The sequence below is a fragment of the Eublepharis macularius genome, chromosome 13 (genome assembly GCF_028583425.1).
Source record: "Eublepharis macularius isolate TG4126 chromosome 13, MPM_Emac_v1.0, whole genome shotgun sequence".
Taxonomy (NCBI): Eukaryota; Metazoa; Chordata; class Lepidosauria; order Squamata; family Eublepharidae; genus Eublepharis; species Eublepharis macularius.
In genome coordinates this window covers 55716621-55731171 of record NC_072802.1, presented here as the reverse complement: position 1 = coordinate 55731171, position 14551 = coordinate 55716621, and the positions used below count along the sequence as shown (strand labels likewise).

Sequence of the window (14551 nt, the reverse complement as noted above, 5' to 3'; positions counted from 1 at the left end):
CCTTCACTTCTCTCAAATGAACTTTGGTGGGGGGGCATTAGTAGCAGAACAAAGACCCTTTCAGCCAGCTGTACTCTTGAGTCTGGGATTGTAGCTTCTGTCCGCACCCTGCAACTGACTCTGAGGGCAATGGTAAGACAGGGATTTTGCTTACTGCCCCACCATCAAGCAACCGTCAAAGCATAAATTGTTAACTGTGTATTTTTTTTTACTGTAAGTGGCTTTCAGCAGCCGTAACTAAGACATATCTGTACATCCATGCAACTCAAAAGGATTGAGGGCTCCTTCCTACTTCTCAAGGAATCCTGGGAACTGTAGTTTCAGCAGTGATGGCTGGCAATCTCAAACAAAGAATTCTCAGCCTCTCCCAGGATCCTTTTGGGGAAACGGTTGCCCTTAAAGTGGCATTAGCCCAGTGTAGATTTGCAGTTTAGCTAAGTCGCAACTGAAAGCACTCTGCCTGCTTTTCTGAATCTAATGTGCCGTGCAGCCCATTAGCACTTTCAGAAGAGGATAATCCACACATCCTTTCCCCCTCTAGCAGTTTTATAAGTGTTGTTGGGTTTTCCTCACTAAGGTAGCACTAAATATTGCGGCTCCTTTTATGCATGAGAAAAGTGCTTGAGGCTGTGGGAAGAGCCTTAACCCAGACATGAAAACCCCGAGGCATCTGCCCTTTCTGTGGAGAGGAAGGGATTTGCGCAACTAATTCTGCTATTTATGGGCCGTAACTGAGCAGCTTTGCACAGCAGGAAGATGACAAAAGCACTGCTTGATCACACCGAAAGGTCCAGCTGAATTCAGTGTCCTGTTTCTCCGCTCTGACCAACAACATGCCTCCAGAAAGCCCGCAAGTTCATTTATTTATTTGCTTCATTTATAGCCTGCCTTTCTCACTGAGATTCAGATTACAGAATATTGAAAACAAACAAAAAATGGACTCAGGCAGCATAAAACACCCATCAAATCATGCAATAGGACTAGGATTACAGAATTAGAAAAATGACAAAAACAAAATGTTGCCTAAGGTATGACATGCAAAGAGAGAAGACGGTGCAGTAAAAGCAAGGCGATACGTACAAAGAAACAGAGCAACAGACTCCGCTCCTGATCCCTGAGACACGCCGTTCCATTATACCACCGTTCTAATCCCATTATTAAAAATATCCTCTTCAACATTTCTGTTTTGCACATTTTGCAAATAATAAGAAGTGCAGAGGTCTTCCTGATCTCCTACCGCAGGCCATTCTGCAAGGTGTGGAGCCACAACAGACAATGCACAAGTTGATCTGCAGTTCCTTGGCTGTCGTGTGTTCGGAGCAGGGCTGGCATCAACATACCTCAAGGAAGGGCAGCTGCTGGGGCCCTGGCAGGGTCCCCCTGCTGCAGACCTCCTTGCCTTTCCCCCAACAAGTTGCTCACAAGCAGTCTGCCAGCCATGCTTTGCCCAGCATCATTAAGGAAAGAGCATGCAAGTGGTGAAGGGCAGTCATGAGTACAGACACTGGGCTCCCAAGGAAGTGGGGGAAGGATGCACAGGTGTGTGGATGGGCTGGTAGGAAGGAAGGCATGACGGGGGCTGGTAAGCAAACGAGGGGAAAGAGGCCATGGCTACTCTCTAGCCAGAGCCTCCTTCCCAAAATCTTGAACCAGCCCTGGGTCGCTTCCACATGCTCCAGTTTTTTCAGGTTTTTCCTGTCCCAAAGGCGCGTCTTCTCGAGCCGCTTCAAGAACTCACCTTCCACATGCATCATCCTCATCCGTGTTTTATGGGTGTTTGCCGCAGGGGGAAAAGGTCCCAAAACAGAAAATGCGTTCTTGATCTGTGCCTTTTCACAAATGATGTTAGTGCATTCCCTGTCTTTCCGCTTCTGTAGAAACTGAACATGCGTAGTACTCCTTCTCTACGGTTGATTTCCCACTCAAAGTTTTAAATGCAAAAGTGTTTAATAAATATGCAAACAGTAGAATAGTGCGATCATGCAATTCCATATCCTACTATATAAAAGGCAAACCGTGTTCCCCACCACTCATTCCTAGAGGCACAGTATGCAGGGAGAAGAAGCGAATTGCGGTGGTGAGGCCCTCCCAAAGTCCCACAGCAGCAGGGGCAGGGCTCCCACTGCCTCGCGGGGCCTTTGGAGGGCCGCGCATAAGCCAAGTGGAGGCCAAGGGGTTGGAGGAGGAAGGAGACCCTGCTCTATTCCCCAAACCCCCCTTGACTGATGCCGCGGAGAGAGAGGGAGGAACCGCTGCTGGGGACCATTGTATTTTCCCAAACAATGGGCCTTATTGATAGCTTGAAATACAATCAGAAATGGCATTCCATTCTCAATGTTGATCCTAGACTGATACTCTGATTGCTAACAATCCAATGTTGCAAGCACTGCAGTATGAGTCGGTTTGTATACATCGATATCGTGATAGTGCAAGGACCCTTTTTAAAAGTAAAAAGGGGGGAGGATTATACAATTGTGCATGTGAGCCAGACACATGTGTGGGAGCGGTAATGGTTTGAGGAGGGGTTGGAGATTTGTGGGAGGGCATTTCAAAAGCACAAAAAAGCCTCTACATGCATTGTTCCAGGGTGGATAAAAATAAATGATTTTAAAAAAAAAAAAATCAAAAAAATCGGATTTTTTTTATTTAAATCGGATTTTTTAAAATAAAATGCTTTTTGAGGAAAATATATTACCATCCAAAGGTTATTCCATCATGAAATAAAGATTAGTTTTTAATTATGTAGAATAAGGCTGTATATGTTTAATTTTTTTGGTAAATAAATTCCATTAATCCATTCACAATGTCATGCTCTTCCAGAGATTTTTGTAAGATTATTGGGCAGTTTCTCTGCCTACAAGATATTATCACAGATGCTTGGTTTTGCAGTTCTCAAAACTGAATTTGTGTCAGCTCAGCAGAGATCACATGCCTCTTCTTCACAGCAAAAATGTTATAACATGAACAGAGTTGAGAAAAAGACCTTAATCCTATTGTTCTACAAACCTATGAAGACAGAATCAACCCCTTCAGTGCTAAGTTTCAAGAAGTTTAGTGAATAGAAACAATATTTTTCTGATTGTTTGGAGTGGAATAGATCTGCACAAGAAGAAACTTAAGTGTGAGGAGGGAGGGGCAAGCAGTACAAAATGAAAGTGAAACTTTTTGAGCACAATACTGCACAAGTCTTTGGATCTTTTGTGTGTATGACCTGAGGTTTATCACATTCTTTCCTTGGAGGAAAAAACCTATAATGGTAGCAGGCCATAAAAGAGACCCAGTTTGGGAATACTTTAATGAAGTTCCTTTACCTATCGGTAAGGCAGGCATCTACTTGCATGTTAAAGTTATACCAGCAAGAATTAGTCTTTATGTAGAAAACTATGATTTAAATCAAGCCTTAATGACTAGTGATTTAAATCGTGATTTAAATCAGTTTGATTTAAATCAAATCCACCCTGCATTGTTCCCATAATAATCGCATGGGAAAAGCAGCATAAAAAAAAGATGGACCCAAAATTAATAATCTGTTATTTTTACTACATTCACTGTTTAAATATGTTATGTTTGTTTATGAAAAATTAATAAGATGATGATGATGATGATGATGATGATGATGATGATGATGATGATGATGATGATGATGATGAAAAGATGGACCAAAACTGGTCTCACAAAAAACGCTTAAAAATCGGGATTGTCATGACTTGCTCACACATGGGAAACAATGACGCATGTAATTAGTGAGATAACCCGCCAAAGTTCCGTTGGCAGGCCGTCTCATTAAGGACGTGTGGAAGCGACCCCGGTTTCAGAGGTACAGGGCCTCCAAGTATGGAAGCTCCATTTTAGCCATCACAGAACAATGTTCTAACCAAAAGGTGAGTGAGGCTGAGCTTCCCCCTTTGTGCTTCCAGTTTAACGTACAAAAAGGAATGCTGGGGTGGGATGTGCAAGAGGCTTGTGCATCTCACCCCCCACTTCCCACCCTCCCATAAGTGTGTTCTTGTGCATTGCGTTAGGAGCACAATTAGAAGAGCAATACATCTGCCCATCCTTTTCTCCACACTCCCTGTCTGCAGAAATGTGTGAAACTGTTGAGAGGCGAGTATAGAGTGGGACGCTGGAGTTAACAGTTTGCAAATGAACTTCATATCTTTGTGGGCCTTGGACTAGTTCACTTAGTGCTCCAGGAATTGGCTGTTAGACTGTCTCCTACATATAACAGCCCAAGGATTACTGCCTAACACCCTCCCACCATGCCCGCCCACTCCTATTTACACATTGCCAAAGGCTGTAACTCTGCCTGCTGAGTTCCTATGCTGTGAAATAGCTTCTGCTGCACTCATTTGAAAGACCAAGACTAGCGTTTGTTCCTTTGGTCAAAGATATGCTAAAGAAGCATAAATTGTCCCGCAATCTGTTGTGACAACTCAAAAGCCCACCGGTTTAGGAAATGGCAAGTGGTTGCTCTGTCCTCCAGTGCCTTTGCATTCAAGCATCTACAGTGATATGCACGTACATGAAAGGTCAATATACCCATTCACTTGTATACATAGATATCGTAATAGTGCAAGCACCATTTAAAAAAGTAAAAAGGGGGGGGGGATTATACGATTGCGCAAGCGAGCCAGATGCATGTGTGGGGAAGGTGGGGAGATGAACTATTGAAAGTTTATTCTATTTTATACATTTCTATCCCCCACTTGGCCAATCAGGCTTTTTAGCAGACTGGCAATGCAATCCTAAACAGAATTACTCCAGTCTAACCCCACTGAAATCAACAGACTAAGACTGGAGTAACACTGTTTAGGATTGCACTGTAACACAGTTTTAATGTGGAATTCTTAAATATGGATCAGAAAGGGGCATTCATTCCCTGATAACCAGATACAGTTGAAGCCGATAACACCAGGGGAAGGAAATTAATGCACGGCGTTCAGCACATAAATACAGATAACCTAATTTGTTTTACACTATTGAACTACATTAAAGATTAATGGGATGACATTTAATTTTATGAAATGTAGCAAGAAAAGGACCTGATGTTTGGCCAGAACATGAGAAGGTGGAAGAAGTTTTACTTGTTGGCGAGTGTCAGCATCCTGTTTTGTACTATGTTCAAAATCTAGGATGAGAAATATCCTTTGGAATATTCTTGAGGGAGCCAGGCATTCACCAGTTCCTTCATGGCGACAGCCCTGGTGTTATATACATGTGTGTGTATTAACTTTCCCCCGCTTTGTCTGGACAGCACCATCTGGTATGAGCTGCATGCTCAGGAATGGCCTTTCAAGACGCAACCTGCTGAGGCAATAATTTGGCAAGTGGGCCGAGGGATGAAGCCGAACCTTAGCCAAATTGGAATGGGGAAGGAGATCTCGGTAGGTGTCTTTTTTGTTGCTTGAGATGGAGTGGAGTAGGGGAAGGGATGAGAAGCAGAGAACGGTTTCATACGCCAATGTGCTGTTTTCCCAGTGGCCCAGAAAACAGTTGAATATTATTTATATTAATGCTTATTATTTTATTTTACTTATTTAAAACAGTTTTATGCCACCCTTCTTTGGCCGGCCACTCTCTCTTAGCCTAACCTACCTCACAGGATGGCTGTTGTAGCGAAGATGAACTAGGGATATACTATTCGGAGGTCCTCGGGAGCGGATAAGAAAGGCATTCTGCTCTGCTGTTTTTCTTCTGGAGCAAGGGTTCCCCTAGACTGAATTTTCTCAGGCCAGTAGGAATCTGTGGGAGCCAGGAACTGCGAATGGATGAGGCATTTCTGTGCCAATGCAATAGCCTACCCTTCTGCAACAATATCACGCACCTATCTTAAAAGTCTGTGGAAGGGATGGATAGCAAAAATACAGAGAGGAGTGGTGGGGAGGGATTGCCAACCCTGTACAGGCAGCCACGGTTGCCAGCCCAGTCCCGGCAAATGTTGAGAGATTTGGAGGGAGCAGTGCTTGGGGAGGGTGGAGTTTCAGGGGATGTGACATCATATCTTTAAGAATTTCCCCAAATGTAAAGACCATAGAGAGATGGTAGATGGTAGAGACTATAGGAGTTCCTACAGTGTCACTTGGAAATGACATCACATTCTCCAGCCTTTCACCTAGGGGATGCTGTTTATCATAGAGATTGGGGAAATTTGTAGAGAATCACCTCTGATGTTATCTGCCATATGCCTGCTTTTTCTCCCAAGCTTCAAATCATTGAGGGCAGGAGGCTAGAGCCAATGACAGGGGGTTGGCTACCACAAATGGCAGGTAGGGATCCCAGACCCCCGGTGGGGGCAGGGGATCCCCCGCCCCCGCCCCCGCTCCCCCCTCCCCGCCCCACTTACCTAACCAGCTGGGGGTGCACACCTTCCCTGCAGGCTCCCCCGCGGCGCGGCGCGCTCCCGTGAGCAGCAGCCACTGGGATCGGGCCCATTTCGGCCTGGATCGGGGCTGTTGCGGATCACAGGAGTGCTCCTGTGCTCCGCAGCGCCTGAAAACAGGCCCAATCCATGGCAAAAGTGAATCGAGCCCATTTTGAGGTGCTGCAGAGTGCAGGAGCCCGTTCTGCCACGGATCAGGTCTGTTTTGAGGCGCTCCGCAGCGCCTCAAGAACAGGCCCATTTCAGTGCAGATCAGGCCCATTTTGAGCCCCTGTGGAGTCTGCCGTGCTCCCAGGGGCTGTGCTATGACATCACGTCTGAAGTGATGTCATTGCATCTGTGGGGGCGCACACGCGCAGCCCCTCTCCCCCAAAGTATGTGCCAGGCCCCTATCCCCCTCCCAGAGGTTGAGGGGGCCTGGCGACCCTAATGACAGGCCTAGAGGTAGCAGCAGATCTGTCTGGCATGGTAAAGGGCGTAACACCCCCCACCTTTTTTGTTTATTTATTTAAAAATCCCACTATGAACAAAAAACATAGACCCAACAGTTAAAATCTAGTAGTTCTGCATATAAGCCAAAAACTTTCCTCTTGATATGAATACCATCGTGAGCAGGGCTTTTTTTCTGGGAAAATTGGTGGTGGAACTCAGTGGGTTGCCCTCGGAGAAAATCATCACATGGCTGGTGGCCCTGCTCCCTGGTCTCCAGACAGAGGGGAGTGTAGATGGCCCTCCGCGCCGCTGAGCAGCACGGAGGGCCATCTACACTCCCCTCTGTCTGGAGATCAGAGGGCGGGGCCACTGGCCATGTGACCATTTTCAAGAGGTTCCGTAACTCCGTTCCCCAGCGTTCCTGCTGAAAAAAAGCCCTGATCATGAGTAGGGTCTTGGCCTAAATGGGAAGGTGCATTTCATTGAACAATTTTACTTCCTGCAGAGCTTCTTCCCCCTCAATTCAATAATAATTTGTGAGGAGGGCTGCAAAAGGAGTTGAAAACATTCTCTCTTTAGAACAAGAGGGGGCAGTTGTCTGGCGGCACGTTCCTCTGCCTTCCTCCCCAGACCATTGTACTGTCACAGAGAACAGCATACTATTTGACTAGTGAATTTCTCTGCACAAAGAGCTGATCGCAGGGTCCTTTAAAGCACCATCATTATAGTAGACTGAATGGAGAGACTCATCCTAATAGCCTAAGTTGCACTCCCAGTGGAAGTTCAGCTAATGAATGAAGTGCTCTTTTGTCCTTGCTTACCCTTTATTTCCTGTTTCCTTCCATGCAGGACATCCTTCTCTTTTGCTGGGCTTATGAACAGGAGGAACGGCCGACCTTCACCAAGCTCATGGAGATGCTGGAGAAACTGCCAAAGCGGAACCGTCGCCTGTCCCACCCTGGTCACTTCTGGAAGTCAGCCGAGTAAGACTAACCTCTTCCTAAGACAACCACGTTTGCTTGTCTTGAAATATGTTGACCGTTTTTGCTTAGCATGAAGTATTTGGGGGATAGTTCTGTGAAAGTTCTACTGTGTTAAGTGTTTATCAACCATATATGATCCCTATAAATGGCTCAGTCTTATTTGGAGGCAATTATTTTAAAGATTTTCTCCTCATTTTGTTTCCTGGGTTTTGAGTTAGTATTACATTTTATTTGCCCCTCTTTTTTCTGATCAATGGTCTTTTTAAATTTAAAGTATGAAAAGGTACAAAGGGGAAAAAAAGAAAATATTAATCTTAATTCACAGACAGTACAATCCTAAAAAGAGTTACTCCAGTCTAAACAGATTGAAATCAATGGGCTTCGACTGGCATAACTCTGTTTAGGATTGCACTGAGAGAGATCTAACATTCAGTGAGATAAACAGACCCAAAATTTTCATATAAATAATCAGGGCTTTTTTTCTGGGAAAAGAGATGGCGGAAGTCGGTGATGGAACTCAGGACCGCACAATGATGTCACTTTAAGTCAGCTGGAACAAGGGGGGGAGTTTTTAAAAGTTTAAATCGCCCTTGGCGAAAATGGTCACATGGCTGGTGGCCCCACCTCCTGATCTCCAGACAGAGGGAGTTTAGATTGTCCTCCACGCCATGCCCCTCTGTCTGGAGATTAGGGGGCGGGGCCACCGGCCATGTGACCATTTTCAAGAGGTGTCGGAACTCCGTTCCACTGCGTTCCTGCTGAAAAAAGCCCTGTAAATAACCAGGAGTACATAATATTCAGTGAAATGAATAAGTCAAAAATGATCATATAAGTATCGTTTGCCCCTTTCTCTATGAAATAAATACATGCACTTGGCCCAAAGAGCGGGATAGCAGTGCATTTTCTAATCTCCATTGCAAGAGAAATGGAAAGGCAAATGGCAAGGATCGGCATGATGAAGGGTTCATAGGATTTGCTTTGGATAGAGCCCATTAATATCTTGGTGCGAACTGGGGATTATAGTGACGGGACTATTCTCTGCACTACTGTGACTACTGCTCTACTGCATCACCACTAAAGGTGGCCAGAATCTGGTACTGCATCCTGCTACTCTTATACACAAGAAGGAATGCCTCTTCTAGGAAAAACTGGCTACAATACATGCGATGCATCATCGAAAAAACAAAGGAAATATGCTCCTTTCTTGCTTCGGAGCTATTTTTACTCATATGGAAATTCAATCAACATTGACTAAAACTCATACAAATGACTTAAGATTTCTTTAAATGAGACACAGTCCCATGGCTCAGTCATTCATTCAGAACAAGTTCCAAAGCTGCACCTTAACTCAGATGAAGCCTTGACTGTTGGCCTGCAGGTGTATTTAGGTCAAGGGCTCAGAGCTTATCAGCAAGCCAAGCAATAATGAAATATCTGGCTTTAGAAATACTAACGGAGGCAATCCAATGCCTGCCTGCCTTCAGTGCTCTTTCCTACTCAGCCTGTTTACAGATCTCCCCAGGGGATAAATTTAAGGCTGTCCCCCAAACATCATCCCCCTGTTGCTAAGCCAACTGTCTGCTCTCAGCTGGAGTGAACATTGCAAGCCATTTCTGTTCTTTGGCATGTTTAGAGCCAGAAAAGATCTGCAAAGGGGGAGAAAGAGAAGGAACCTTTAAGCAGGAACTGCACCTGTTAGCAATTGGCAGTTCTCTCCCAAATTTTCACAGGTTTGTCTTTCTGCTCAGAAGAATAGTGGGGCTGGTGGAGCAGGCAGGAATTCTTCAGCGGAACATCCAGTCTGATAGGTGGAGGTTTCGCCATTATTGAAAACCTTTTCTTGTCTGCAAATAGATAGCAATTTGAAGCACTGCCCATTAGGCACACCAAACATCCCCTGTATTTTTATGCTCATGATAATAAGCCATGATAATAATAAGCTCACAAAACATTACCTACCACTTTCTTCTAGTCATGCAGTCTATTTGCAATACATGGATTCACATAACGTAGAATGTTTTGGAGAGAGATGGATGTGGGGAGTAAGGGGAGAAGTTAATCGCGGGGAGGGTTTGGAGCTGTTAATGGCCATTTCCACACGTCTTACCTTTTGCCAGCACATCACGGAAGACAGCGTCTTCGCACGCGAGATCACACCAGGAAGACGCTGTTATCGCGGAAGACAGCGTCATTTTGCATGATAAAAGTGTCTTCCTGGTGCGATTTCGCGTGCGAAGACGCTGTCTTCCGCGATGTGCCAGCAAAAGGTAAGACATGTGGAAATGGCCAACGTCTTACATTAGAATCCCATGCTCCTAGGTTTGCCAACTTCCAGGTGAGGCCTGGTGTTCTCCTGGAACTGGAACTGATCTTCAGACTATAAAGGGCAGTTCACCTGGAGGAAACGGCAGCTTTTGAGGGCAGACTCTATGGAATGACATCACATCCCTTCTGAGCTCCCTCCCTTCCCCGACCATCACCTCCAAATCTCCAGGCGTTTCCCAAGTCAGAGTTGGCAACTCTAGCTCCACAAACACTGCAACCCCCCCCCCTTCGTTTTTCAAATCCTCAGCCGATGAAAGAAAATCAGCGATCCTAAATAATTTAAAGGCTCCTTTTCTAACTTTTCATTCCCTTCTGATTAACCCCTTCCTCTATATAACTAAATCAGAGCTCACAGAGAAGTGGGTTTGGCTTCTTTTTGACTCCGCAGAAGTGTTGCATCCCCTGATTTGGCCAATTGGCTTCCTTATAATTATCTTCATTTGCAAATGCACAAAGTGAAGGAGAAATGAGAGAAACTCAGGCATAAGACATGCAGAGGCTGCACAAGCTCCTTTGCATGTTACATGCATTTTTAAAAAGCAGTGAAAACATCTGTCTCCCATGCGCCCAACCAGCGTTCTCAAACAGGCTTACAACACAACAAGAATTAAATCACCATTTTTAAAAACTGCAAACCAACAACCTAAAATTTCAGCATTAAGCAAATAAACAATTTCAGTACAATCAGTACATAGATTAAGACAAAGCAGCGAAAGCCAAGTCCATAAAATATTTATGAGCCATATATAGTAAAATCAATAAAACCCGTATTAATATGTATACCTGTGGCATTGGCTGATTCCGCACACGTTGGATAATGCACTTACAATGCACTTTAGCAATCGTTCGGAAGTGGAATTTTTGTTTCACACACGAAAAATTCAGTTCCAAATTATCTCTAAAGAGGATTGGAAGTGCATTATCCCAACGTGTGTGGAATGTCTCATTGTTTATTTTATTTTTTAATTTTATTTATGTTATATATAGTCTGTTTTTCTCACTGAGACTCAAGGTGCATTATACAGTGTGGATCAGTACAGTCAGTTTCAAAGACATTTCAATACACATGTAATAGGGTATATACATGCAAAGATTTGCGAAGATTTAAAACCAGAAGAAACCCAATACAGATTTGAAGAAATGCTTAAACAGAGCATAAGTAATTCTAAGATTGACATATTAAACAACATAGGATATACCCAGTAGGATCATACATACGGCAATAGTAACAAAGTCTGTAGTTACCTTTATTGTTCCCTATACCTTTATTGTTCCATCTGTTTGAGACATCTTGCTCATATGACAATACTCCTGAGTTTTAAAAGGCTCTCCTGAATAATTCAGTTTTGCATAGTTTGCAGAAAGCCAGGAGAGTGGGGGCTTTCTTGACAACCTCAGGCAGGCCGTTCCATAAGGTAGGGGCAGCTGCAAAGAAAGTGCAAGTACAGGCAGCTGTTGATTTTGCTCAGGTGCAAGGTGGCACATTCCGAAGGCCATGTGCAAATGAGTGAAGCTGCCATGGTGGAACGCAGGGAGAGAGGCAGTCCTGTATATATGCCAATCCAAGGCTGTGAAGAGCTTTGTATGTGATAGCCAATACCTTGAATTGACTCCAGTAACTGCAGTCAGTGGAGTGATGGCAGAATGGGAGTAATAATCATGCTCCTCCTAATGCCTGATTAACAACAACAACAACAAACAACTCTTGATTTATATACCACCCTTCAGGATAACTTAATACCCACTCAGAGCGGTTTACAATGTTATTATTATCCCCACAACAACAAACACCCTGTGAGGTGGGTGGGGCTGAGAGAGCTCCTAGAAGCTGTGTGACTAACCCAAGGTCACCCAGCTGGCTTCAAGTGAAGGAGTGGGGAATCAAACCCGGTTCTCCAGATTAGAGTCCTGCACACTTAACCACTACACCAAACAGGCAGATTATAGCCATGTTGCAGCATTCTGCACCAGTTGAAGTCTCTGAGTTAACTTAGAGGGGAGACTTAATTTTTCTTTTACTGCAGCCAGCTATACTTGTCTATGGCTCCATTACTGCATGTTTAAAAAAAACATATAGGCATAGGTTTTTAAATTATTTTAAGTTTTTTTCAGGTGTAGACATTCCCTCTTTTAAGAGGCTTTTTGGCTTCTGCATACTGAACATATGTACAGTCCACCATGGACTGTATCACCTCTACCATATTTAAGAGACATTTTGTTTTTGTTTTTTAGGGGATATATACCCAGCTTTCCTACTGTTAGAATGGCACTCAAAGCAGTTTACAAGATAAATTAAAAGTTTTAAGAAACAAGCACCATAGAATTATAATACATCAATCATCCATCTAAAACAGTAACCAGCCACAGTCTAAAAACAGATAAAGCCCTGAGTAAAACAGTAGTGAATATTAATACAAGTAAAACTCAAAGCTGTTCAGAACAGCAGTTGGCAATTAAAAGGAAGCTAGCAGCTCAGATTACAACACTACCAGACCCGGGGAAACAGTCAAAATAGTGTTTTAAAGAAGAATAGAAAAATATCCTGGTGCAATCCGATTTGCCAGCACTCAAGGAAGTAAAGTCAGCTCCTTGAAAAGTCCTTAAAATAAGCCCATTGCTACAAATATTATGTAACAGTCATTTCAAAATACTTTGTTAGGAAAGATTTTACCCTCCTATGGCATCACCAGATATCTTCAGCTATCTCGGAGAGTTGTCTTAGAAACATTCTGCATAACTCAAAGCTCAACAGAAGCTTGTATTCTTGCTTGACAACATTGATAGGAGCGTTTTGCCAGGAGCCGTGGTTATAATTTTGTGTAGCCCATAACAAACTTAGTGATTACAAAAAGAATAAAACATAATAGAAAAATAGTAATATGTTGTTAAAACAGTCCACTAAATGCATAGATAAAAAGGTGGAACGACACCCACATATACCACAGTAAAAGCTATATTCCCTTCCTTAAATGTTTGTTTGTTATGTTTGTTTATATCATTTATACACCACTTTTCTCCCCAATGGGGATCCCAGAGTGGCTTACAACATCCTCCCCTCCTCCATTTTATCCTCACAACAGCCCTGTGAGGTAGGTTATGCTGAGAGTATGTGACTAGCCAAAGGTCACCCTTTGAGCTTCCATGGCAGAAGAGTAGGGATTCAAACCTCGGTCTCCCAGATCCTAGTCTGATACTCTAACCACTACACCATGCTGGTTCTCTTAAACCGCTTCTGCATGGGCCAATTTCGCCGGTTCAGTTCCCATATTGCAGTGGGGGGTTTTTCGTGACCATCTGCACACAACTTGCTTTCATGAATAGTCACTCTGGCTACTACATGGGTTTCCTGCAGCTTTCCTGGGAGTGCACACTCTTTATTCTGTCGTCTAGTTTTCCACCCTCTTCTGCCCCCCTCCTCTCTTCCTCTCCCACTCATTTTTTTAAATTTAAATTCAGCATCAGATCGATGCACCAATGGGCTGAGGGAGAAATCCAGGAAATAGATTGATCCAGCATTCCAGCAATGCATCAATACATCACATCTGCTGAGGAAAGGAAAGGAAAGGAAAGGAAAGGAAAGGAAAGGAAAGGAAAGGAAAGGAAAGGAAAGGAAAGGAAAGGAAAGGAAAGGAAAGGAAAGGAAAGGGCTGGCATTGTACTGTCACTGATGAGGGCATCAATGATGGAAGTGCCTGTACTCATCAGTCCTGACGCATTTTGACACAGTGCAGACTAAAAAGAACAACAACACACTGACCAAACCTGAGAGGTGTGAAAGGGCCCAGACAAGCCGATTCCATGCCTTTTGGCTTGACTTCTGGGATAGTGAGGAGTTATGTCCCAGGTACAGAAGGGTCTTTAAATGCCACATGAAAAGCATCCTGATATAACTGTATGCACAAGCACATATTGATTATCCTTTTCCAGCATTTTCTAAACACACTTATGCACATTGGTAGCAAAGAGGGGAAATAAAATGTACATGATCTGGAAATGGGTGCAAAATTCATGTTTCCAGGACTCTGTATAATATTTGGATTATTTTTAAAAAATGCCTGTCAGAAACAAGATCAGGTGATTTGCAACTCTAACTGCAAGGGAGAAATTTTGGACAAGGAGAATTTGGGAAGCATCGTGTCTCCTACCTCGGCTATCTCTTTTTTTTCTAAACTAAAAAGCCCCAAACACTTATGAATTGACATTCCAACCTCTTGATTGTTATGGTGCCCTTTTGTGTATGTTTCCCAACTTTTCTTTTCCCTTTCCTTTAGCATTTCTTGCCTTTTCTTTACAGTCCTCTCTGTTTTGGTTTCAGATCATAAAGAGTGCAGATGAGGTTTGTTCTTTTTGAACTGAGTTTTTGTACAGCTCCTAGATTTTGAGGCACTTGAGAAGTAATCATCATTCTTCCTTTGTGTTTCTCCTTCCTCCC

General features: G+C 43.6%; 1 protein-coding gene across 1 annotated transcript in view; it reads left to right on the top strand.

Moving 5' to 3' along the window:
* KSR2 (kinase suppressor of ras 2) overlaps nucleotides 1-7798 on the top strand; it is a 239082-nt gene extending 231284 nt beyond the window's left edge. The window contains exons 18-19 of the mRNA XM_054996749.1: nucleotides 5255-5384; nucleotides 7661-7798. Of these exons, the coding sequence (XP_054852724.1) occupies nucleotides 5255-5384; nucleotides 7661-7798 (268 nt within the window). The remainder of the gene's footprint in view (nucleotides 1-5254; nucleotides 5385-7660) is intronic.
* Nucleotides 7799-14551: the final 6753 nt, after the last annotated feature.